General features: G+C 40.3%; 2 protein-coding genes across 5 annotated transcripts in view; both read right to left on the bottom strand.

Moving 5' to 3' along the window:
- Positions 1-5414, bottom strand: LOC149309350 (cytochrome c oxidase assembly protein COX18, mitochondrial-like). Its single transcript, XM_089532275.1, has 6 exons — positions 5142-5414; positions 4725-4825; positions 4070-4233; positions 2415-2536; positions 1706-1813; positions 1-450 (listed from the first exon to the last, which is right to left on the bottom strand). Exons 1-6 carry the CDS (start codon positions 5412-5414, stop codon positions 280-282), a joined length of 939 nt encoding a protein of 312 aa, XP_089388401.1. The 3' UTR covers positions 1-279.
- Positions 5415-9129: 3715 nt separating this feature from the next.
- LOC149309349 (ankyrin repeat domain-containing protein 17) overlaps positions 9130-25162 on the bottom strand; it is a 123046-nt gene continuing 107013 nt past the window's right edge. For all 4 annotated transcript variants that reach the window (XM_089532271.1, XM_089532272.1, XM_089532274.1 and 1 more), the window contains 10 exons: positions 23382-23553; positions 20897-21344; positions 19958-20113; positions 19181-19330; positions 16924-18593; positions 15872-16069; positions 15008-15259; positions 13925-14103; positions 12779-12946; positions 9130-11513 (listed from right to left, as the gene is read on the bottom strand). In XM_089532271.1, the coding sequence (XP_089388397.1) occupies positions 11454-11513; positions 12779-12946; positions 13925-14103; positions 15008-15259; positions 15872-16069; positions 16924-18593; positions 19181-19330; positions 19958-20113; positions 20897-21344; positions 23382-23553 (3453 nt within the window). In that variant the 3' untranslated portion in view covers positions 9130-11453. The remainder of the gene's footprint in view (positions 11514-12778; positions 12947-13924; positions 14104-15007; positions 15260-15871; positions 16070-16923; positions 18594-19180; positions 19331-19957; positions 20114-20896; positions 21345-23381; positions 23554-25162) is intronic.

The raw sequence follows: 25162 nt of genomic DNA, 5'->3' as shown, positions 1-25162 counted from the left end.
AACAAAGTTTACACAAAAGGGTTTTGGAAGCTGCATATATTTTATAGGGATGTGTGCTAGTCAGTGACATAATTCCCTCAAGAGTAACACAGAGAAGTCGAAGTCCCAACACGAGGTCTTACAACACCTCTTAGTTGTTTGTGCTCCTTTAGTATCAGAATAAATATAATGCCACAGTTGTCACAGTTCAGTAGAGATGCCTCATTGACTATGAATCTTTCATCACAAAATTTCAGTCACTTGAGTCTGTATCAGGTATCTTCTCAACATTTAAGTAATTTACTTGAAGAAATATTTTACACAGAAAGTAGAAACAATGTCTCTGTAAGGAGTGTCCGAATCAGATTTGGTCCGAGGAATGTGGCACAGTCTGCGGAAAGCAGGAGAGCGCAGCAGAAGATTGTGTGAGAGACCCATGAAGCTTGATGATATCCAGTACAGAGCTAAGCACTGCAATAAAAGAAGAAGGAAATAATACTTTCAAACAAAGTCATAACAGCTTCTAAGTGAACATGTGTTGCCATTCTTTATTAAGAATATTCAAAATGAAAAACTGAATTTATTTACATTTTACTATCTTTTACCTCATCTTCCAAAGGATGTCAAGGTGATATACAAGTCTGGCTCCTCCTTTCATTTTATTCTCAGACCAACTCTGGTAATGTAAAATAGGCTTAGGAGATGGTCAATAATCTATTGTCACCCAGTTTAGGTGGGGCAAATGACTATATGATTCTGGATCATAGATACTATAACAAAATGCATCTTGTGAACCCCACTTCTTAGAAGATGAACTGAAGCACTTGGACCAGGCTCTACAGGCCAATGGTTATTCCAGCTCAGACATTAGAAGGGCTGCCAGGCCCAGGAAAACCCAGAGAAGTGAAGACAAGCAGCCACCCAAAGGGAAGGTATTTTTACCATACATCAAAGGAGTCACAGACAGAATAGGCAAAGTGGTGAGGAAGCACAACCTTCAAATGGTTTACAAACCGACAAAGAAAATCCAGCAAATGCTTCGCTCAGCCAAGGACCAGAGAGACCCTCTCACAGCCGCAGGGGTTTACTGCATACGATACAGCTGTGGACAAGACTATATAGGGACCACCAAACGCAGTGTGCAAACAAGAATCATGGAACATGAGAGACACTGCAGACTGGGCCAGCCAGAAAAATCAGCAGTAGCAGAACACGCCACAAACCATCCTGGGCATAAAATACAGTTTGAAAACACTGAAGTTCTGGACCATGCCAACAACTATCAGGTCAGAATGCACAGGGAAACCATTGAAATCCACAAACACCTGGACAATTTCAACAGAAGAGGAAACCCTTAAAGTAAACAAGGTTTGGCTACCAGTCCTGAAAGATAGTAAGACAAAGACTCAACAAATGCAAATGAGAAATCTCCCAGCAGACAATGAGCACTATCAAGCAGACATCCTTTCACACTATGAACTGTGAACCTTCTGCATGCAAAGCATGTGTGGTATCACTGATCTGTGGCACCCCCTCAAAGGGAAATAGTGCAACATACACACATCTGAAGAATACTGTTGTGCATGCAGCATTCTGTCTTAAAATCAAGCTATTTCACAAAGGGATTTACAGACTCAAGACAAAAAACTAGGGGCTCATTTCCAATTCATTTCCTAGTGCACAACAGAATCAAAAGACTTTAGCATTACTGTTCTGAAATACTTACTGAAGGTACAGTTGCAGCAACTGGAATCATAAATATGGACACCCCACGGAAGAAGTTAGTAGCATATTTCTGAAATCTGGATGGTTCAGTTTTTCGCAAAGCAAAAATCTGAAGAGATAAATTTCATTTTAAAAAAACTACAGGAAACAGACTGGTGTGATTTTAATGCAAATCTGAGATTCAGCAGCTGGAATGTTTAGGTCAAATAAACTGATTAGTTATACGTTCACTTCTCTGCATGCATGTATCTGCACCAGTGTCCATGTTAATGAGTTTGTAAATACTTGGAATCTTTAGCCGAGAGTTAACATGTGCGAGAGCTGGGATTAAAGTATTTAGGTTAGAAAAAGCCACAGACCAAAACTGGTGTTTCTCTGTCTCTCTGACAGATAATTGTACCAAAAAAGTTATCAACTTGCATTGTGCCTATGAGGCAATTCAGTACATCGCCTGTAACTGCATCAGCAAGTCTTTACAATCTGTTCCTGGAAGCATTCTGTCAGGAATTATTGGAAGAAGCAAAGTCATAGAATTCCCAAAGGTCTCTTGGGCATTTTAATGCTTTCACCAGAATGCCTCAAAAGCAGGAATAGAGACTACAACTGTTCACTTTCATCTGTCTGCTTAGAAACTGCTGTGCTATTTGCAATGTAATAAATTATAAGCCAATTAAAGGACCTGTAGCAGATATAGTTTGATCTATAAATACCTCCACTATCAGCAGATTGAGGACTCCAAGAGTGACCGGCATGATCCAAGTTGGGTCAGGTACAGTGAGATCTGTAAACCAGAGTGTACCACCTGTGGAAAGTTGCTCCTGAACGAAAATCCCTGTAGAAAGCACACACATGCGGATAAGATGACACATTCTTTTACCTGTATTGAGTGTGAACACTGTTTAGCATAGGTGAGGCTGATCATACACACTGAATCCAGGGCAGGAAAATGAACTGGTGCAGCCTAGAGAAATGGTTGACAGCCTTGACTTCACTGACAGTGATTCAAATTTGCAGGTACTGGAGCTAAATCCTTCACCACACCTGCAAAATGCAGACTGCAGCAGTAATACATGCTGATAAAAAAACACCTGGAAGATTTCCAAGTTTTATCACACCAGTGAAGATTCTACAAATGGACTCTAAATTAGTGCAGTCTTAATTTTTTGTCACAACAACATCATAGAATCATAGAGTTGGAAGAGACCGCAAGGGCCATCGAGTCCAACCCCCTCCCATGCAGGAAATCTCAATCAAAGCATCCCCAACAGATGGCCATCCAACCTCTGTTTGAAGACCTCTGGGAGGGAGACTCCACTATACTCCGAGGGACTGTGTTTCTCTGTCGAATAGCCCTTACTCTCAGAAAGTTCCTCCCAATGTTGAGGTGGAATCTCTTTTCCTGGAGTATTTGAAGGGATGTCATATTGAGGAGGGAGCAAGTTTGTTTTCTGCTGCTCCAGAGACTAGAATGTGGGACAATGGATGCAAACTGCAGGAAAAGAGATTCCACCTGAACATTAGGAGGAACTTCCTGACAGTAAGGGCTGTTTGACAGTGGAACACACTCCCTCAGAGTGTGGTGGAGTCTCCTTCCTTAGAGGTCTTTAAACAGAGGCTGGATGGCCATCTGTCAGGGATGCTTTGATTGAGAGTTCCTGCATGGCAGAATGGGGTTGGACTGGATGGCCCTTGTGGTCTCTTCCAACTCTATGATTCTATTACTCTATGGAGCTTGCATTGATTGTTCCAGGTCCTAGTCTCCGGAGCAGCAGAAAAGTTATCTTCACAGTCAACCTTTCCTCTGCTGTTGTAATGTTTGTGTACTGGAGAGGTTATCTGAAGCTCATTGGCTGGAATTCCAGTAGTGACATACATGTGCATGATTTGGGATTACATATATGCGTATACTTCATGCACATTCATACCCCAGGCAGCCTCCAGGTGCTGGAGTATGCTGTCACTGGTGTTAGTGTATGGGAAGGGATGACAGGAGGCGCCCAGGTAGTAAATGGCAATCCCAGCGTATTCTAGTGATTGGCAACTGCCTTTCAAAGACAAGTTGGTTGAATCTTTGATGTACCCCTTCAAGTACATCCAGCAACCAAAATGGGTCAAGGGACTAGCTGCTGTATTCTGCGTTGCTTGATGATAGCCCTGTTTAAATACTTAAAAGGGATGCCATATTGAGGAAGGAGCAAGCTTGTTTCATAACCAGCCAGCTCTCATTCTACTAAAGGGAGCAACAGTAACCTTTTAGTGTTGAATACTTTCCCCATATAAGTGTTTATGATCATCACTACAAATCTTGACTCTGATCTTCTGTAACGCAACGTTGATTAGAGAAACACGAGTTCAAAACCATTACCTTCAGAAGCTGCCCTCCCAACACTGAGGTTCCTCAGAGCTATGGAAACAAAGACCCACAGAGGAATCTGTATCCATATAAGCAGACTGGCCTTGACAGGATGGCAGTTGTCTCGAACATACAACTCCGAAATAATCCTTTTCAGGTTCTTCTTGAAATGTAACCTGGTTGAAAATACAAGCAAAAGGCAATTCGAAAGATTCCTCATGAAATCCTATACACATCTGCTTAGAAGGAACTTTCCCAAACGTTTACTACACAGGATCGCAGCAGCCTTAAATATCATGTTTAAGACGGAAGTGTAAGTTTCGGATGTGAAGCATGCATTTCGGCAAACCTTTCGTCTAACACTAATATGTACATATGAAACAATTATGTTAGGCAAGCTTTGCATAAGTAAAAGGGAACATTTTGAATCTAGAGGTCAATAGAAAGCTTTTGCGATTACTTTTTCTTTCTCCAGCCTTCATTCTTCTTATGATTTCTATTCTGGCGACTAATCCTATGGATCTATGAGGTTGTTGATATTGTTGTTATTTAAACCTGTTGAGTGCGGAAGGTGAAGGAGGCTAAACGACTTTCCCCTTTTCTTTCTGTTTTGTATAAATACCGTGATAATAACAATAATAATAATAGTAATAGATGATGCTCTTACCGGGCTGATTTCTCAGACCAGCCCCGTTGTTTGGCGCACACCGAAACCTCATAGCGAAGGCGCTTGGCTAGGCTTTGGATTTCAGGCTGCAGGTTTTCCAGCTAGCTGAAAAGACAAGACATTGTAGTCACAACCCTGAGTAGCAATATAGTAAAGTATTAGTAATGTGATGGTGGGGAAATAGGGCTATGGTTTACTAGAGAGAAGTGTGAAGGGAGGGAGGCACGAAACCCGGTTTGGAAGCGCTTTAACTCTTTGTCTGGCTCCTTGCTGTGGAATTCTGGGAGTTGGAGTTTGTTGTGGGGCCCAGGGCCCCACAACAAACTCCAACTCCCAGAATTCCACAGCAAGGAGCCACATAAAGAGTTAAAGCGCTTCCAAACCGGTTTATTTCCCCAGTGTGGACGCAGGACCCACCTTGGCCAGGACTCGGCTCTGGAGTGTGGCCAAAGGGAGGGTGAGCCCGGTGCGGAGGAAGGCGCTGGCAGCCACCACGGAGGCCCACCAAGGGAGCCCCGAGGCGGCCTGCAGCGCCACCAAACCGGACTCGACGCAGGCGACGGGCGCCGACGACGCCAAGGCCTCGTACCAGGCCCAGCTCCCGCGCGCATGCGCACTCAGGGCGCGCGCAGGAGGCCACAAAGGCCGAGAGACCCTCGCCCCGGCCAGCAATAACCCCACCGGCGCCATCTTGTTCGTTGCGCATGCGCCGCTGCAGGGAGGGGAAGTCCCTCTCGTGGGCGGGGCTTGTGAGGGAAACCTAAGAGAGGCGTGGTTTCAGGGTTAGAAGCGTCAAGGCAGTGCTGGACCGTACCAAGTGATGCCCTAAAGCGCGGGGGGGGGGAGAGGGAGATGCGGGCGATACCACTGCTCTCCAAATCACTGCTCTCCAAACACCAGAAGAGGGCGCTGTTTAAAATGCTGAAAGGCTATTGATCAAAAACCGTTGGAATCAAAAAGGGTTAAGCTTAGCTAATGAGGAATAATAATAGTCCAAATGCACCTGAGGAAAGAGACTTGAGTCTATGAATACTCATGCTGCCCAGTTCTTTCTTTAGTTAGTCTCAAAGGTCTGCTTCATCTCTAAATAATAATAATAGTAATAATAATAATAACAATAATACCAAATGCATCTGAGGAAGTGGACTTAAGGCCAGGAAAGAAGCTCATGCTGCCAACTTCTTTACATAGTCTCAAAAGGGCTAGAAGGTCTCTCCAAATAATAATAATAATAATAATAATAATAATAATAATAATATACATCTGAGGAAGTGGACTTAAGTCTAGGGAAGCTCATGCTGCCAACTTCTTTCTTTAGATAGTCTCAAAGGAGCTACAACCTCTTTTTACATAATAGTAATAATAATAATAATAATAATAATAATAAATGCATCTGAGGAAGTAGATTTGAGTCTATAAAAGCTCATCCTGCCAATTTCTTTCTTTAGATAGTCTCAAAGGGGCTACAAGGTCTCTCTAAATAATAATAATAACAATAATAATAATAAATATATCTGAGGTCAGATGGAAGCAGACTGAAGTCTAGGAAAGCTCATGCTGCCAATTTCTTTCAGTGAGTCTCAGAGGTGCTACAAGACCTCTCTACATAATAATAATAATAATAATAATAATAATAATAATAAATGCATCTAAGAAAATAGATTCAAGTATACAAAAAAGCTCAGAATACAAAAAGCCCAGGGTTTCAAGGTGTTACTCTAAACCATTTGTTTTCCAAATATGAAGGATAACTGATTCTCGGGTCTCAGCAAATGGCAAGCAACCATCACAGACAGGAATGGATTAAGACAGAATGGGAAGCCAAAGGCTTTTATGGCTGGCATCCATAGTTTTTTGTGGGTCTTTCAAGCTATGTGGCCATGTCCTAGAAGAGTTTGTTCCTGATGTCAGGAACAAACTCTTCTAGGACATGGCCACATAGCCCAAAAAACCCACAAAATCCCCAACTGTACTATTTGCTGTGCTGGTATACCAGAGTCCATCACAAAAAGGCTGGAATAGTTCTCTGTTGTGTACCATCAGCATTATATGCCACCAATAAAATTCATTTTATAGCAGTACATTCGGCCCTGTGTATCTATCCATGGATTCAAGCATTCGGGGCTTGAAAAGACTGAAAAAGAAATATAAATTCCAAATAGCACACCTTGATTTTTCTGTTTTATACAAAGGACACCATTTTACTATGCCATTGTATTTAATGGGACTTGAGCATCCACAGATTTTGGCATCCATGGGGTGCAACGGTCCTGGAAGAAAACCCCAGGGAATAACAAGGGCCCGCTGTATTGTGTTATTGTTGGTACCGAAAAGAACTCTTGGGGAGGGCTATAACTAAATCCAGTTCTAGCATGGATGTTGTAGATGTGCCTTCTGCTTTCCTCATGTGCTTTTCCCAGCCCAAATCCTTGCTTTTAACTGGGTTTCTATTACATGTTGGCAAGAGTGAACAAATTTGATGCCATCAGTTCAATTCACACTAGTCTTACCTATTTGTCTCTGTATTAAGGCTAGAAAATTGACTTGAAAGCAGCATCGTGCAGAACAACTCAAAGTAACACATTACCTGCCCATCTTTTGTAGCCGGTTAGCAACTGCCTTCTTACAATCCAGACCAGACCATACCTACTGTATATCTTCAATCTTGCAATGCAAGCAACACAGAGATTCCTTTTCATGTTGAATCTCCTCATGGGAAGAAGGCCCAGGATAGTCACCATCAAGTCGTTTCTGACTTACGGCGACTCTAAGGCAAATCTATCACTGGTTTGCTTTTTGCAATAGAGAGGCTGGGAGAGTGTGTCTTGCCTAAGGTCACCCAATGCATTTTCAGGGCTGAGTGAGGATTCAAACCCTTGTCCCCAGAGTCATAGTCAAGCCACAACACCACATTGGCTTAAAAGTTAGCTTCAAATAACACATGTAGAATATTGATTGGATTCAAGTCTTCATGTATTATGCCTGAGAGTAAAAATTTTAAGATTAATTTTCCAGAAAAAGGTACAGTGGGCCCTTGGTATTCACTGGGATTTGGTTCCAGGACCCCAGTGGATACCAAAACCAAGTCCCATTAAATACAATGGCCTCTTAAAATGATGTCCCTTATATAAAATGGCACAATACAAGTTTACTTTTTGGAATTTATATGCATTTAAACAATATTTTCAAACCACAGATGGTTGAATCTCTGTGTGGGCGGGATCCATAGATACAGAAGACTGGCTGTATTTTGAGTCTCCTTTGGTAACAATGGCCCTATACAGACAGCCAAAATAAAGCTGCTTCGAGTCACTTTGGAGATATGGTGTTTCAACGATGCATGCGTCCTAAGAGTCTGGAAGCTGCACCAAAGCTGCATTCCAGTCCTTAGGATTGGAGCGTGGCTTTGGTGCAGCTTCTGGAATCTTAGGATGCATGTATCATTCAAACAGCATACCTCCAAAGTGACTCGAAGCAGCTTTATTTTGGCTGTCTGTATCAGGCCAAAATATGAGTTAATGGTTTTTAATTAAATGTTAACTTTGCCATGGGATTAAAAAAAAAATTGAGGGAAAACTGTGTCTGGCTTGTAACATCAACCAGAGAAAATGTCCCAAATCAATGAGGAGGTTGGAGCCTTTTGTTCCTAGGACCACTACCTGGGCAAGAGGAAGAATGGTTTGAAATGTATTACTATCAATAGTGATTTAGTGTACAAAGGTGGGATATCAAATAAACCAAAATACTACCATTCAGGTGTTTGTGTGGCATGTCACAAATGGAGTAGGTTTGTTAGTAACTTCTACAGGTAGAGTCTTTGGTATGATGACTACCAACACCTCAGTTTAAGAAGTGGATTCAGCCAAGTCCCATCCTCCATGAGTCATCTCATTTTCTAAATAGAAGGGGAAAATTATTTTTCTGTATGCATATTAAGTACCATATATACTCGACTATAAGTCGACCTATAAGTCGAGGGCAGGCTTTAGGGCCAAAATTAGGGATTTTGATACGGACCATAAATCAAGCGTAAAACTTAGGGGCATGTAAAAAAAGGATGTAAGGGATGATGCAAAGGAAAATGATACCGAAGAACTTAGAAATTTCTGGCAGGATAATTGTGCACATCCTAAAGGATGGATGGATGAGAGAATAGAGGCGATCCATGATTCTTTTTGGAGCTCCTAGGATGGACTTTTGCCTTTTATCGCTTTACTCAGAGAAAGGGAATGGTTCCTTTTTAAAAATATATAAGAGTTAAAATACAGTATTTACATTGACCTGTAGATATGTCGACCCAGGTTTTTTGGGGTCAAATTTTTTGACTAAAATCTCTAGACCTATACATGAGTATATACAGTAAATAAAATTTGAAAAATAGAGAAGACCTAGAAGGTCTCAGAAAGAACATGTTCCTTGTCTTTATTGGTCAGGTAAGCATTACATTTGAAATATAAAAAAGTGTTCCAAAATTGTTCCTAATACAGACCCTCTTATCACCCTTCACCCCAATATTTAGTTTAACAAGCCTTATTCCATAAACAAGACACGGGGCATTCCAGCCTGTTCTCCTATCAACAGTTTTGCTTTCAAGTCACCAAAATACACATAAGCTTTAATAAGAAACCACATCCTAAGAAACTTAGCTCTGCTGAACCTATACGTTGTAATAAATACTAAGCAGCATCTACTCCACTAAAGGATTATTTTAAAGAAGCAAAAATAATCCTCATTAACTGTGGAGGGGCATAAACTAGGGGGAGTGGTAAATGTTATACAAAATATTTGAACAGCATCATTTTCCACTCGTTAAAGTGCTGAAAACTGGGTTTATTTTTCTCCTTTCTACCAACTCTTGTTTTGGTTAGTCATTCCTTTTACTTCAATCAATTTCAAATGTTTCAGTAGGAATAGTGACAACTGAAATGCTATTTTTATGTTAAGAGCACCAATGGAGGGTGGTATGTACATAGACCAACTGGTGTTATTTATAAGCCTTTTAACATCTCCAAAGTTGCACTTAGAAGGCTGCAGAGTTCTTTGGGAAAACCATTTTTCTTGCTGGCTTTACATATGAAACAATAATTTACAGCTCCAGTGCTGCAGCTGAGAAAAGGAGCTGGTCTAGATGGTCTGACATTTTTCATTCCACTAAGTCTGCAGTCCTATAACCAATTACCTATAAGTCCAAAACTCAGCTGGACTTACTTTTGTGTTTGATATATGCAAGATTGCAGTGCAACTCCCTATGGAAACGGGATGGTTCAAGTGATACTGTAACATTAAACAGATTTTCAGTTCACTTTCTTCCAACTAGCAAAGGAAAGAGACAATGGACTGTTTGTATTCTAACATGCAATACTAAACATGAGTTTATAAAATTTAATAATACATATCGCACATTCACAGACATATAAGTAGGGCCTTGCATAAAGATAATGAGGTGTCATTTGCTAGCATGGGCACTTCTAAAATCCATCCTAGAGCTAGACAGCTTCTTTCCTAGTTAGAATTGCTTGTTTTCATTCCAGTCAAATTTATAGGTGATGAAAATGATCAAAGATCTGATAATACATCTTGAACTGGAATTTTATAAGTCAAATGAACTAAGCAGTTTCTTTTTGGAACAAATAACTTCCTGTCTGGATACTCCAGGATCTTCTAAATAGTGCTTGGTTTTGGAACACTTCTCTTAGTGCATTTCTTAGCAGATGCTGCTGCTGGACATGCTCAGGTCATTGTCACTGTTATGAAACAACATGTGGCAACAATTACATGACACAGGATTTAAAGCCACAGAAAGCTATGGTTTAAACTCATTATGGGTGTAATCCACGGCGCTTTTTTAACCCACCTTTGTAGAAGCTCATTTAGCAAGAACCCTCCAGAGCTGCAAAACCCATTAACAACAAAATATACTGATAACAAGGCAGGGGTGGGGAGGGGGATTAGTTTTTGACAGTGCATGAAGGTTGCAGAAATTAGAGGTTTGTGTTGGTATTTTGAGTTCTTTATAAAATTTGTAAAGGAGTAGCATATCTACTTCTCTAGCTTCATTTTCATGTTACAAAGTCAAACCAAATAATAATGACTAGATGTTGAATTCTATAGTATAAAGCTGTGGGGAAAATCCACAAATAATGCCCGTCTTATGTTGTATGTAAAATTACACAAGTAGAAAAAAAGTTATGCTTATTAATAGTTTAATGTATGAAGGAAACATCCAGACTGCTGTATATGAAGGTACATCTGTCACATTAAAGTCTACATAATGTAGAGCCTCTATACTGACATACTGAAAAGATTTACTTTCTGCTTAGCCATTTCTGTTATGTAAACAATTGTACATTTATCTGCCATTCTAAAACTTCAGGATCAAGTTTACATAATTTTGCTAAATTTCTGTGTATGCCCAGAAGCAGCTTACAGTACTAAAAACCAACCAGCCAAAGAACAGCTTCAACAGAAAGTTTTGTCCAAAATTAAGAATAATCAAAAGGGAAAGAAAATGAAACTAAGAGAGGCTAAGTTGAACCATATGATGGTAGGGAATGGGCAGTCACAATGTCCACAGAAAAGGGTCAGTTAGTACGTTCTTCTGCGAAAGCCTACACACTTCAGTCCAAAACAACCGAAGAATGATCTGAGAGCTGAGGAAAAGTGGTTCTTTCGTTTGTATTTTCCTCTAAGCCAAAAGAAAATCTCCAGGCTATGGGAAGTGATCCTCTTTCAGCCAAGCTGGTTCATATGCACACTGTTCATGTGAGGTGTCCATGTTCCAGTCCATACCTGAAAAAAAAGGAAGAAGGTTTGAAGCTCTTCTATTTCAAATGCATATAAAAACCCCACTGCAATGAACTTCTATGCAGCTTGGTTCCACATTTAAAATATGAACACTATGCCTCAACTGACTATTATTTTGTACACAAAGGGATCTTGTAGCACCTTTGAGATGTACCTGAAAGAAAGGTTATATAGGGCCAGAGCAGATGGCCCTTTAAAGCTGCTGAATGGGTGGCTTGGGAGTGTGGTGTTTATATGCCGCACACTCCGAAGCTGCCTGGAAGTTGGGCAGCTGGAGCATCTTAAAGCCGGCTTTGGTGAAGTCACAAAACTCAAGGAGCAGATCTTTTCCACTCCTTTTTGGGCCGGCTTCAAGACAGATTGGGGCCACAGCGTGTGGTTGCTGAGGCCCCAATCCATCTTCGGAAAGGGCAGCTTTTTCCTGCCTTTGTTAAAACTTTACTTGCCACCACATCTCCATACATACAAGGTTTGGAACATAAACTGAGATTCTCTCACACAAATGGCTTATATAGGTCTGTCTCTGGGTCCTCCACTCCAAACATGCATCTGAGGAAGTAGGGTGAAGTCTATGAAAGCTCATGCCACAAACTTCTTTTCTTCAGTTAGTTTCAAAGCATCTTGGATGTGTGATGATCCTTACCTTTTCCCATCCCATGCTAAGATAGCACGCATTGTGCATGTACACCCACATCATAGAAAAAACATTGTAACAACCTCAGAAAAGTGCTTCAGTTATACAAGCTGTGATCCAAAACATCTGGAGGGTACCAGGTTGCCAACCATCGTACTACTGTATCTCCAATATTGAAAAGAATAATATAGGCCCTGTACAAACGAGCCCTTTAGCACGTCCTGGTGACATGCTAGGGTTGCCTCGGGGCGTCGTTTCCAGATGCCCCACAACCCTAGGATGTCACCAGGACGTCATAGCTGCGCGGCACCGTATACACAGCACGCACAGCTGTGACATCGTCACTGCTGCGCGCCGTCCAGGTGGGCATGCACAACAGCGACGTGCTTGCGCTGCTGCAGGCAGTTTGCAGCAGCGCTAAAAGGAGCCGCTTTTCAGCGCTCCTTTTCTTTCTGCGTAACCGTGCTGTGCAATTTGGTTGCTGCGGTGTGGTTACGCAGAATAGAGAGGCGGCTCCCAGCTGCCTCTTTCTGGCGGTCTGTATCCCACCATAATAAAGATCAAGGCATCATCAGTGCATCCAGTACATATAAAGCAGTAAGATTCTGAGACTTACTGTCTGAGGGCCATTATTCTCTGTAGAATTTGAAACCATCTTTATCAGTGAGTTCCAAGATGATGGGTCAGCAGCATGAGGTCCATTAAATATAGGCCCTCCAGCACCATCTGCAATGGGTGCAACAGGAGGAATCATTGCATTCCCATACACTGAGAAAGGCATGCCCTGTCAAGAAAAAGAACAAGATATTCAATATATGTTACAAACTTATTTCTACAATAGTACCAAAAGTCCACTTTGTCTCTAAGTTTTGAAAATATTTGAAAAACATACAGGCATCTGACTAACGTTTCCAATTGTTTTTTCCCCTCCTGTTTGGTTTGTAACATCTTGCCTGATGAAGAAGCCCATGGAGCTTTGAAAGCTTGCAACAACCATATTATGCATTTCGGCTGGCCAATAAAGGTATCACTGATGGATTTTTATTTATTTTGAAAATATAATTTTTCTCTAAAGAATTCTAAAGTCAGCTTAATTATTCTGAATGCTAGGCTATTTTGTTACCATTTCTCTGAAAAATGTTGTTATTAAGGCATACCTAGTAGATGTTTAAGTCATTCTAAAGCAGAATGGGCAGGTGCCGCAGAAACAGGGACACTCTTATGCCTTGGGCCCCTATAGAGCCCACACGGACTATCGAAAAATAAAACAAAAGGAGTCTAGTTCTCAACAATTGGTATTTTGATGTTAAACAGTATAGGTAGGTTATGCATCCTGTTTAAAAAGGTGAATGTTGCAGCTGGAGGCTTTCAAGAGCAGGAATTCACTCCCAATTTGGCCAGAAAAAAGGTTGGTCTGGGAGCCACAATAACACAAGTGGGAGGGGGCATGCAGCCCCAAGGGCACAGTTTGTCCACCCCTGTTCTAAATGAAATCTGAAATCTAGTCAAGGGGCTGCAGTGGGTCAAATGCTCTTTCTGTTCCAAAACCTCAGCACAGCAACTAAGATTTCAATGAGGATAAACACAAAACACACCCAACAATCTGCTGTATTTACTCTACACCTTGTACACTAAGAGCCAGAAGAAGACAAAATGGCACATACCCTGTTCCAAACTACAGTTTATAATAAAAAAGTTTATAAACAGGATGAATGTATTCAAAAACTGTTCAAAGTTTCCAGCAAAGCATCTAGATCATTACCCCAACTTTAGGGAAGTCCATGTATCCTGCAGGAACGTGTTGATGGAATGTACCAGAAGGAGTTACAATTCCTGTGCTGTCTCTCTCCATTGCTTGATGTTGTGAAAATACACCAGGATCAGACATTGGCCTATGAATCATATGGTTTCCCATTCCACCGTGACACCAATCGACTTTATCTAGCAAGAAAGAAGTGGGTGTATCCATTAGTAGAACACTTTTACCTAAATTATTCAGATGTGGCAGGGAATAATTAAAGATAGTTTATACTCTTAATGTTTGGCAGAATGATCTCGAATCTATACAAGAGATACAAAGCCAGAGTAGTTTTGGCTCATTTTTTTGGTAACCCACAAAAAAGTGTGTGATACTAGTTGTTAAAGGCAATATTTTAATGACTAAACATTAAATGAATTAAAGAACAATAAATGGTCATGGTGTTGTGGAAGAATACAATTCTGGCCATCTAATAATAATAATAATAATAATAATAATAAAGTTTATTTGTATCCCGCTTTTCCAAAACCTGATCAAAGCGGCGATTTTCCAAAACCTGATCTAAGTTGTTCCATTCCTATGCATTAGCTTCCCTCTAACATAGTAACAGATGATGACATATACTGTATATACTCATATTTAAGTCTAGAAATTCAGTAAAAAACCTGGGTCAGTTTATTCATGGGTCAATGAAAGTACGGACTTTAACTCAAAAAAGGAACCATTCCCTTTTCTGAGTTGAGTAGTCCATCCCAGGAGTACTTAAGCACTGGCCCCCTCTATCTCTCCCCACCATGCCACTTCTGCCCACTGAATGCCTGGGCGGGAAAATAGTGATGGTAATTCCCTCTTCATCCATCCAGACTTTAGGGTGAGCACACAGTTATGCCTGCCACAATTTTGTTCTTTGGCATTGTTTTCCTTTGCTTCATTCTTTACATCTTTTGTTTATATGCTCCTAAGTCTTACTCTTTACTTATCCATATCAAAATCCATAACTTTGGCCACAAAACCTGCCCTCGACTTCTACATGAGGTCAACATATAGTCAAATATATATGGTAAATGTGTACAAGGCAATACGTACCACCTTGATTTCCTCCAATCCCTTCGAAAGACCATATCCCACTGTGACCAACTGGAGTGGCTAAATTGCTCCCTATAACAGAGGGTGTTGTTGTTCCCGTTTGCCTGATACGTGCTGAACGCTCAGTTCCAATTGGGACAGGGACTTTTCTGTCCTGAGACACACTGTTGGACTTTTCTGACCCCAGGGAAACAGTTGAAGGGGTTGGAGATGGTGCTCTAACTCCAGCAGAAACTGGCTGAGTAGGGGGCTCTAAAGGCAAATGAATATTTAAACAAGTTAGACAAGTACAACAGTCCTCATGTTTCAAGAAAACAGGCTTCCACTCCAATGTACACTTTCAACATCAGACTCACCCTCATGATTAAATGGCTTTAGTTACAAGATGGCTATGTTTTACCTACCAGTTTGGATGCTGAGCACTTAAGTCTTTCACAACTTACTTTCTAAATGCATATGGAAGTAACTATTGGAAGGCTCTTATTGGTAGAGTATATCACTGTAAAACCACAAGCATAGTTGTCAGGAACTCAATATTTTCTAATTTGTTAGGAAAAAAGGAAAATTTGCAATGTGAAACTTTAATCTGTCAGATATCCAAACTGTATTTTCTATGAAGAGAGGTCTGTTAAATTTTTCTAGTGCAGAATCAGCCAGGCTATGCTATTAGATGCTAGTGTATATTTGGACATATTTGAGGCATTGTGAGTACTCCAATCAAAGTAGAGCCAACAGGAAGGCACTCATCCCATCCTTCTGTACGGCAGCCAATCCAAGAGATCTAATTTAATTAATGTTGGAATATCCAGAGTTACATTACTGCCATAAAACCAGTATTTTTAAAAAGCTTTATTAACAACTCACCATTTGATGCAGATGAACACGGGGGCAATAGGTTGAGTGGGGAGAAATGCTGTCTGTTAAAATTAGCAGCTGCCGGTGCTCCTGCAAGTGGTGTTCCTGGTGCATACACTTGACCGTTTGAAAGGTTTGAGCCAAAGTTACCCAAATGTGTAGAAGAAGGTGTTACAGAACCATATGGTGACTCCATACTGACAATACCTGTAAAATGATTCGCAAAATATTAGTCCTGCCTGGATCAATAATGATATAAATCCAATTACTAGTTCCAATTAAAGTAAGTCATCAAACCAATGGGATCTACCTAAGTGTTAATTTCCTGACTGGCAGATTATTAAGTGTTAATTCATTAAATGGGTTTACTCTAGTTGGGACTAGTCGGTGGATTTAGGCCCTTGTTGCAAGTGCATTAAAACAGGATACCTACCCAAAACTATATTAAATGTGTTTATGTTTTCACAATCTAAAGATAAACTGGAGGCAGCTGAGCATACCTTGACCACTTAGCAAACAGTGTCTGGCGTAACTAAAGAAAGATCCTCCTTGTGTTCTTTTTTTACCTGCATAAATTGTAGTAAAAATCTAAACAATGGAGCGAATGAAAGCAAGGGAACCTGTCAATTTACTCATCCAAACACATAAAATAATGAGAAGTTTTGTCATCCTCCCATGGTGCCCAATGGCACAGGGTTATAATTTTTATACTGGTTTTTAACTATAGCTTGCATTTGCACAGAGCAGATCCAGAGGCCTGTATCTGTTTGCTACAAATTTCCAGACTAGCTTCAGGGAGGAAATATGAAATATCTGTTATTCTGTCCTTTAGCTAAGTCTTTGTTCTAGGAAAAAAGACTCCTAGTACATTCAGAGAATACTTTCATCCCAATCCATAAGGTTTTGGACCATTGGAAAGCAATACATAAGAAGAAGAAGTGGCGTAATACTAAACAGACTGAATCACTTAGCATCCAGTAGTGAAGACACAAAAACTAACACGTTAAGTGTGTGGTAATCATGTATATTGTGAAATGAAGAAAGAAACTGAAAATATTCACCTGAGGGACTTGGAGCTGGTCTCTGCAGTGGGGGCCTAAAACCTGGAGCTTTGGAAGTATCTAACTGATGTAATGTTTCTGAGTTTGGCAGAAATGAAGACTTTCCAGACCTAATGGACTCTGGAGCTGTCTGAGATGACAAGACAGATCCACCCCAGAAGGCATGAGCAGAGGCAGGGCTGTTTTCAAACAGTGTGCTGAAGGGCCCAAATGGTAAAGCAGCACTGAAGTTGGTGGCCACAGACTTGCTTGCTGAATGGACTGAATTTTGAGAAGCACTTTGTGTACTTAAGGTGGAAGGAAGTTGCACTGAAGAAGGAACACTATGGGGTCTTTTTATGTGGTTGACATTAAGGACGGCAACTGAAGAATTCTGAACAGAAGCTGAATTCTTGTGTGGGGGATTTGCTCCATGGGAAGGCAGCCTGATAGTGGGGCTTTCCATTTTAACTGGAGGAGGTTGTTGAGAAGATCCCACTGATGCCTGAGGCAAAAGATAGTTTGCTGGGGAATTCACTGATGCATTAGCAGGAACAACTACTGGGGCAGAAGAACTCACTGTTGTTAGGTTTGGAGGCACAACCATTCGAGGATCTTGTGATGGAACCTGAGGCTGCTGTAGAGGTGGCCTCGCTTCTTGAGAAACAGGCCCAAGAGGCTGTGGCTGAGCAGGATGCTCTGAAGGAACACCAACAGAACTATTACTTGATTGCCTGTTGCTGACCATATTAGCTGCTTCAACTGCTGGGGGGCTCCCCACTTCCTGATCGGAGGAAGGCACCCCTTTACTTGGAGAATTTGTCACACATTCTGAAGGACTGCTTCTAGAAGCTCTCACAGGCTGGGCTGGTGGGGAAGGGGAGGAAGTGGATGACACAGGATAGTGCTCTTTGGCAGTAGGAAAAGGATATGTGGCATTGGTAGGTGCTGTGCTGTTGTTGCTTGCTGTCGTTACTATTGCAGTTGTTGTAGTGCTGGATGTCTTAACCATGGTGACAAAGAGTTGCCTTCGAACTGAAGGTGAGCTAGGACTGCCACTTGCAGAAGAAACAGGCACAGTAGACACAGCTGAACTTGTGGTAGCTGTTGGACTAGAAGTCGAAGAACCCACAGAATTCACCTGAGAACCACTGCTGTTCTGATTGTTATGGCGAGGCACCGTGTGAGACTTAGGTGAGTTAGTTGCTCTTGCAGGACTCAGAGGCCTAACAGGGAAAGGACCCCAGGTGGACTGGGCTGGTGGGAAAGTTCCCCCAAAATGGGTCATTGGCAACCTCGGTGGACGGATCTGCTGGAAAGTCTGAGCAGCAAGCAAAGCATGTGCAAACTGAGGTGGAGGATATGCTAACGGCAGAGAAACTGGAAATCCAGGCCGCACATTATTCACTGGATTCTTGACTGTTTTATGAGCAGCTGTTGAAGAAACTGCAGGCACAGAAAGTGCTGTGGAAATCTGAGGTGATGAAGAGATTGCTACAGTGGTTGCCTTGCTTCCAGCCACAGAATTGTGAGCAGTTGCAGTGGTGGTATGTACCGGCATCCCTGTTTTGGGATAGGATGCAGAATTTTTCAAGCGATTCTTTGGAATGAGCTCATCAATTTCCTTGTCTGGATCCTTAATCAAAGCATTTATGAGCTGTGTTGCTTGTCTTGTTGATTCAGTGCCTCCCCTATTAAGTGAGTTGAACAAACACATGAGCAACTTGGTGATGGTTTTCTTCATTTACATAAATACTTAATTTTTTTTCACACATTAGGAAAATACATAAAATGGGTAATCTTTGAAGAAATAAAATTTGATTAAGCTTTACAGTATACTATTTTACTATACTAGCTCCCTCTAACAGCTTAATTCCAGTGAGAAATAAGAGAAGTATCAGCATGCTCAGGTGAATCTTGAAATATACAGAAGTACAAAACATTTTTTTAAAAACCCCAATGAAGACTGAGTATGCTCAGTGGCTTTTAGAAACTGTCTAATGTTTAGTGTCAAGTAGAAACACAAACAGAGATCTTGGACAGGGGAATGTGGTGACAAAATTAGTCTGCTTGAGCCTTATATAGCATTCTAGAAGAGTACATGACTAACTGACTGACCTGCTAGTTGCAACTCTCATGTATATCAATCAACAATCCATTCTGAAATCTGTCTCATATAAGTCTTCATATTAGAGTCACAGAAGTTTGTTTAGTAACTAGAGAACCTTTCCAAGTGAGTTCATATAATTTAAATAAGGAATACCTGAATATGTATTACCTTATTGTTATGATTCTGTCCCCTGTTTTGTCTTTTTGTTTATCAATGTCTATGTGAGCTCCAGTGAACTCTCGGATAGCATTAATGTTACAACCACCTCTTCCAATTACTCTGGAAATAACAGTTGATGGAACAGAGACTTTCTTTGACCTAAATTAAAAAAACGTATAAAAATCAAGTAAAACTATTTAAGTAAACTCAAAGTTAGGTTAGCAGGTAACAAGGCCAAGTGCATAAATCATGATGAACAGTAGATTAGCTTATCTTAAAGCTTCTTACATGTAAATCACATTCTTAATCATAGGAATTGCCAAGGTTGGCTGTAGTTATTTAGTGGGCCAGAAAGGGGTTTTGTACACTCTCAGAGAGTCTCCTTTCCAGCCACTTTATAGTGCAAAGAAAGGCTACAACAATGCATGGCACTAAGGACCAAGGCTTAGAAAGCTTTGGATGAGACCAAGTACTGAAGCAGTTTATTAATAATTTTCACTTTAAATGGATCCAACCTCTATGCAAAAAGAAAAGACAGCAAAAACACCAGTATGAGAAGTACATTCATACTCTGCTTCTCAGATGCTGACCTAGAACATGACTTTGATAATACTCCATGGCTTGAAGTAACAAGATTAGGTGTGGGTACATGAAACCATGAAGAGAACTACCATGCAATCATGACTTTTGCCAACAGGACAAAACAAGTTTAACATAAAATATTCTGAATCAGAGACAGCCACAGGGGAAAAATAAAATGTACAGCAGTTACAGAATTTAACTTGCCTTCTTACAACCTCCTTCCATCCTTCTTCCCTCTTCTGACCACGTTTAGGGCTGGCTAAAGTGATTTTTCCATTAGGAGAAGAGAGGGGCGATGGACAAGATTTTGTGCAGGTGGATAAGGAATTGTTAGTTACTTCTGTAATAACTTCTGACAATCTTTCACAGAAGAGAGAAACAAAGCAGGAGGTGGAGAAAAAACAGATGTAAATATTAACAGTCTTTATAAGATCACATAAAAGACAAATTCAAACACTTCACTCTGGTCAACTGAGTGGCAGCTTTAATATCAGAACAATGGAATGGACGAAGACTCAGTTGGCTAAATCCAACATCAATGCCTGGAGCTGACTCAATAAAATAAATTGGACTTTATAATAACAACTAGCTTCAGGCCCAATGATTTTATTTGGTCTATCTAGGTAAGACTAATGTTGGCTTTAGCCTTAGAGTATTTAGCATAGAGCTACTGAAATGAATGGGAGTAACGTAAGTAAAATTGATTTCACTCACTCTATCACTAAAGTAAAGTGTGTTGTGTTTACAATTAATGATGTTTTAATATTAAGTTCTGATGACTGATATAAGTATCAAAGAGTCACAGAAAAAATACCCTGGATTATTACTAAAACCCGGACTAAGGTAAACTACATTGGCAACATGTAGGGAAAAAGACACATTTCCTTTTAATTTTTCTTGCAAATGTTTCACAGGTCTAATCAATAAAGAAATATCGGGCAAAGGATGGAAATCTTGATAGCATCCTAAGAGGCCAGACAGCCTTCTACAAAATGGTGCTTTTCAGATTAGTTTACAACTCCCAAAATCCCCAATCAGCATAGCTAATGGGACTGAGTAGACCAAACCTTTGTGAAGGCATCAGTCTGGGATAGGCTGGGTAAAATCAGGATGTTATTTACAGTGAAAGCCATAGATGCTTACTTGATTGAAGATTTGCTAGAAACTGCTTTTCGCTCTTCTTTCGGGAAGGTGACCAGCACTGAGGGCTGCTTCTTGTTGCTCTGAGCATTGGTGGCTGTTGTAGAAGACTGGCTGTCACTTTTGTGGCTGCTGTTACTATTGCTGCTTTCATCACTACAGCTGGAAATCCTCATGTTGTCACTATCACCACTCTCACTGGTACTGCTGCTTTTTGATTCGCCATTCATTTTCTCTGGTTGAGAATAGGAGATTGGGAGCTGATCATCAAAAATAATCTGAACAGTATCTTGGCTGATTTTGTTTTTCCGGCTTTTCCTCTTGGAACTGTTCGTGGTGACAGTATTGTTTCTTTTCCCGTGGGAACCTGCCAAAGTTGTCCACGTTGCAGATATGCCTATAGTGGTGGTTGTGGTAGCACTGGGTGGTTCTGTAAGGACCCCTGGCTCATCTAATTGAGAACAAAACAACAACAACACACACAAACAAAATAGTTTACACAGACTTGTTATACTTAAGGCACTGTAAATCTCTTTGTTTTATATTTGAATGGCCCAGGTTTAAAAAAAAATCATATTAAACACACACATAAACAGAATGGATTATTTGTACAAAGGATAATGACAGATTTATTTGGTTGGGTTAACTACCATGTATTCACATAATAAAATTTTGGTAATTATTTTGAACTGAGAAAGGCAAATATAGCATTTACTATAAGGCACACCTCAGTTATCAAAGCCTCTAAGAAGCTTCTTTTTACAAAGTCTTTTTTATATCTGCCTTTTCTTCCTTGTCCTCTGTCTAGCTAGAAGTTATATATTTTAGCAGTGGTGAAGGAGAGATGGAGAAACACAAACTTTCTGTGTTGGTTGGCAGAAGCAATGCAATGAAGCTTGAGGAGAGAAAGAGCATGATTCTACACTGGCCAATCCAACTTTTGCCATGTGTGCCTCCTTACAACAGGCAAAGTAAATACCAGCTACCTTTGGAATTACTTACTTAGAATGCTTGAAAAGCAAAGCAGAGAGACAAGGGAAATGAAGATATAAGCCTTACTAGCTCTCCTAAGCATGTTATAAAAAAGCAGAGATCTGTAAGTTTAGCCATCAAAATGGAAATTACGAGAAACATGGAGGCTAGTGAAAGAAAAAGTAATCCCTGGATGCATTTTGGACAAAGTCTTAAATGGATCTACAGAAGATGCCAAATGTTTTTGTCTACTTAAGCAATGCTTATCTGACCTGGATGTTTTATTTCACATGTGCATATCTTTGCTTCTGAATAAAATGTTAGCTGAAACATGTTCAAATTGGGTTTTTTTTGTGTGTTTTTTGTGGTGTAGGAAACCATCCCTATTCTTTCCATGTGATTTCTGCCTCTGGTACCAAAGTTTCTGTTAAAGAAGTAATGCCCAAGAACACATCTACTTTGTTAACTGAGGTATACATCTATTTAATGAACTGTGAGGATGAATACATCTACCATGTATTAATACTGAATGGTGAATAAATACTTATTATACTGTGCCCATAGTTCCTTAGCATGCAGCCTCATAAATGGAAGGACTAGGCTCTACAGAACCATGAAACTCTTTTCACATGACCATGCTTTCCCCCAAACAACAAGCTCTTGTGCCTTGTATCAAATGGCTTTTAAACTAAGGGAGTCTGTCAAGCAATTTGTTATTTAGCAAATGCTAAAAGGAAGTGAACAATTTGGCTGGGTTAGCACAAGCCCCTTATGTGAACTCTTCAGAGCTCACTCAAGCAGCTGGTTTGTCCTGGATCCAACAAAAGGTAATCTTAAGTCTAGTTCTGAAAAAATCCTTCTTTCATTTGGGTTTAAAGAATGTCAGTTCTTTGCAACAACTACTGCAATGGTTGAAAAGGAAACACACACAACTTGCAGTAGAAAAATGACAATCCAATTATGTTTTAAACAGTAAAGTCATGGAAAAAATGTTATCCCATATCTTCAATAATTTATAGTAAGGATTTTGCTCTGACTGACTGTAAAGTCATATTGACTGAATACGGTTAGATTTACAAAATTAAAGACCAGTTGAAAGTTACTTTTTTCAGAGCAAAACACAGATGCTGAAAATGGAAAAACAAATGTTTGTGTCTGAAGAATTACAGTATGACCATCATATCCATGGGGAATACATTCCTGGACTAACTGGGGAAAAGCAAAGCCACAAAACAGTGAGCCCTGCTGAAATGAATAACTTCTTGCACAAGCTGAGCATACAGTCACGGTGAAGGACCTAAATATTTCTAGAGAGAACACATCTCCAGGCATTTCTAGATCCTTCAGCATGAGTTGATGGTCAACTTCCACCAAAACATACCATAGAATCATGCTGGAAAACCTGGAAAATGCCTAGAGAGAACATATTTTTGGACATGGGTAAATTAACTTGTGGGTATCAGCTGTACTGTTTTATAACCTGTTCTGAGTCTACACATACAAATCTAATTCCTACCTTCAGCTTTCAGCTTTTCCTTTTCTTGAGCAGCTTGTAGTTCAAAATTTTCTTTGTTTTTTGCCTCTATTTCTTCCAGCTTCCTCCTCTGTTCTTCCTTCTTCTTTCTTCTCTTCTCCTTTCTTTTCTCCCTTTTTGCAGCTAGAGCCAGTCTTCTACTTTCTTCCCGTAGCTGCAAATCAAAACCATTCAATGGAAATCAAAGGAAGCTATTAATCAGAAACTACATCTTCTGCAGGTATGATTGTCCTGATTGGCTCTTTCCTCAAACTGAGAAAAAACATATAAATCAATCCAACCTTACTTATGTGAACACTTAGTGTTTGTGCAGCAAATCTTAAGTATTTAGGCTAGTTTAGACATACTTCTGGTAATGTGAAAAGAAAGCCCCATGTTCCCATATTATGAATCTCACCTAAGGCCACCAAAGTAAATACATTTTAGCCAACACTGTTCACAGTACAGGAGTGAAATTTGAACTGGGGATCTCTTGGCTCACAAATCACGTGCAATTTTCTCAACACATTTTTCTTATGCAGTAGGACTATTGGGGTGATGGTGGTTCACACCTGGGTTTCTCTGCAAGTTCTCTACATATGAGTTACCTTCAGCAACTGGGAAAAAGCAAGGCACAAGTGATTTCAAATAGATATGAAAGTCTGCTATGTATTCCCTTTCTTAGTTGTTACAGGGCACTTCCCTCTTGGTACAGTCCCCTTTCAAACATCATCAAAGAGAGTGGTTTTGAGTAGCTTATACTTGAAGTCTAAAGCCTAGGAAAGTTCCTTTCCTAACATAAACACAGCCATGACAACACTGTCAATGGAAAATATGCAACTATGAAGCAAAAAGAAAGCAGCCAAGTGAAATGGAAATAATCATCCAATTGGTTTTAAAAAAATTAAGTCTAAAACTGGAATATGCAGACAATCCCATAATGCAGTATTATGACTGGTTTTACCCTGCTCTAAGAGACATGTCTGTGTTTCATCAGGATGTAAATGCTGCTCCACCCTGCAATCAGTGATAACAGAAATGTTCACATTCTCCAATTGGGACAGTTCTCATAAGCAGTTCATCTCAAATGAAGCCAACTACAGAAAACAAGTTTGCCAAAAAGCAACATCAACCACAGAGGAAATTATATTTGAAACTATGTTCTGAAATGTTCTGTATTTGGATGACTAGCTATATTAGACAATTTGGGAAGCCACTTCAGTTCAAAGTATACCAAGCCTCTTTGTCACACAAAATCACAAAACAAACAGGGCTTACTGGAAGTTTATTCCTCCTCCTCCTTCATAATTGTTAATGCTTTTTTCTGTGTTTTTTGTTTCCATTTGTATGATATCTAGTGCTTATCCAAACTGTTTTGAGCTACTGAAACAAACACTGGCTAGACAGAATTAGCAACATGAATCTACCCCCTGAGTAACACAACCAAGTAGTTTTCCATGCTGCTATTCTGGCCTCAACACTGGCCCTAAGGGCAGAACACGGCCATAAACTAGAGAGGCAACAGCAACTAGCTTAGTCAGCATTTTACAGAGTGCCCAGGATTTGGGTGACTACACAGGATAGGGAGAAGTGGCTTTTGGTGTACTAGGAAAATAGAAATTCATTAGGAAAGAATTTTGTTTCTCTTTCAGACAGGAAAACATCTAGGGAACAGGATGTTCAAAAAGCAGTACACCCTAGCAGCATAAATACTCCCTGTTGAAATGCCTTGATACCAAGGGATTCCTAATTCTTAAGGATTCTGGGGAGAACTTTTTGGTCAA

Source organism: Sceloporus occidentalis, unplaced genomic scaffold, assembly GCF_023333645.1.
Source record: "Sceloporus occidentalis isolate IW3139 unplaced genomic scaffold, rSceOcc1.0.p SCAF_7, whole genome shotgun sequence".
NCBI classification, from domain to species: Eukaryota; Metazoa; Chordata; class Lepidosauria; order Squamata; family Phrynosomatidae; genus Sceloporus; species Sceloporus occidentalis.
Note: the sequence above shows the minus strand (reverse complement) of the source record. Positions and strands in the feature narration are given on the sequence as shown.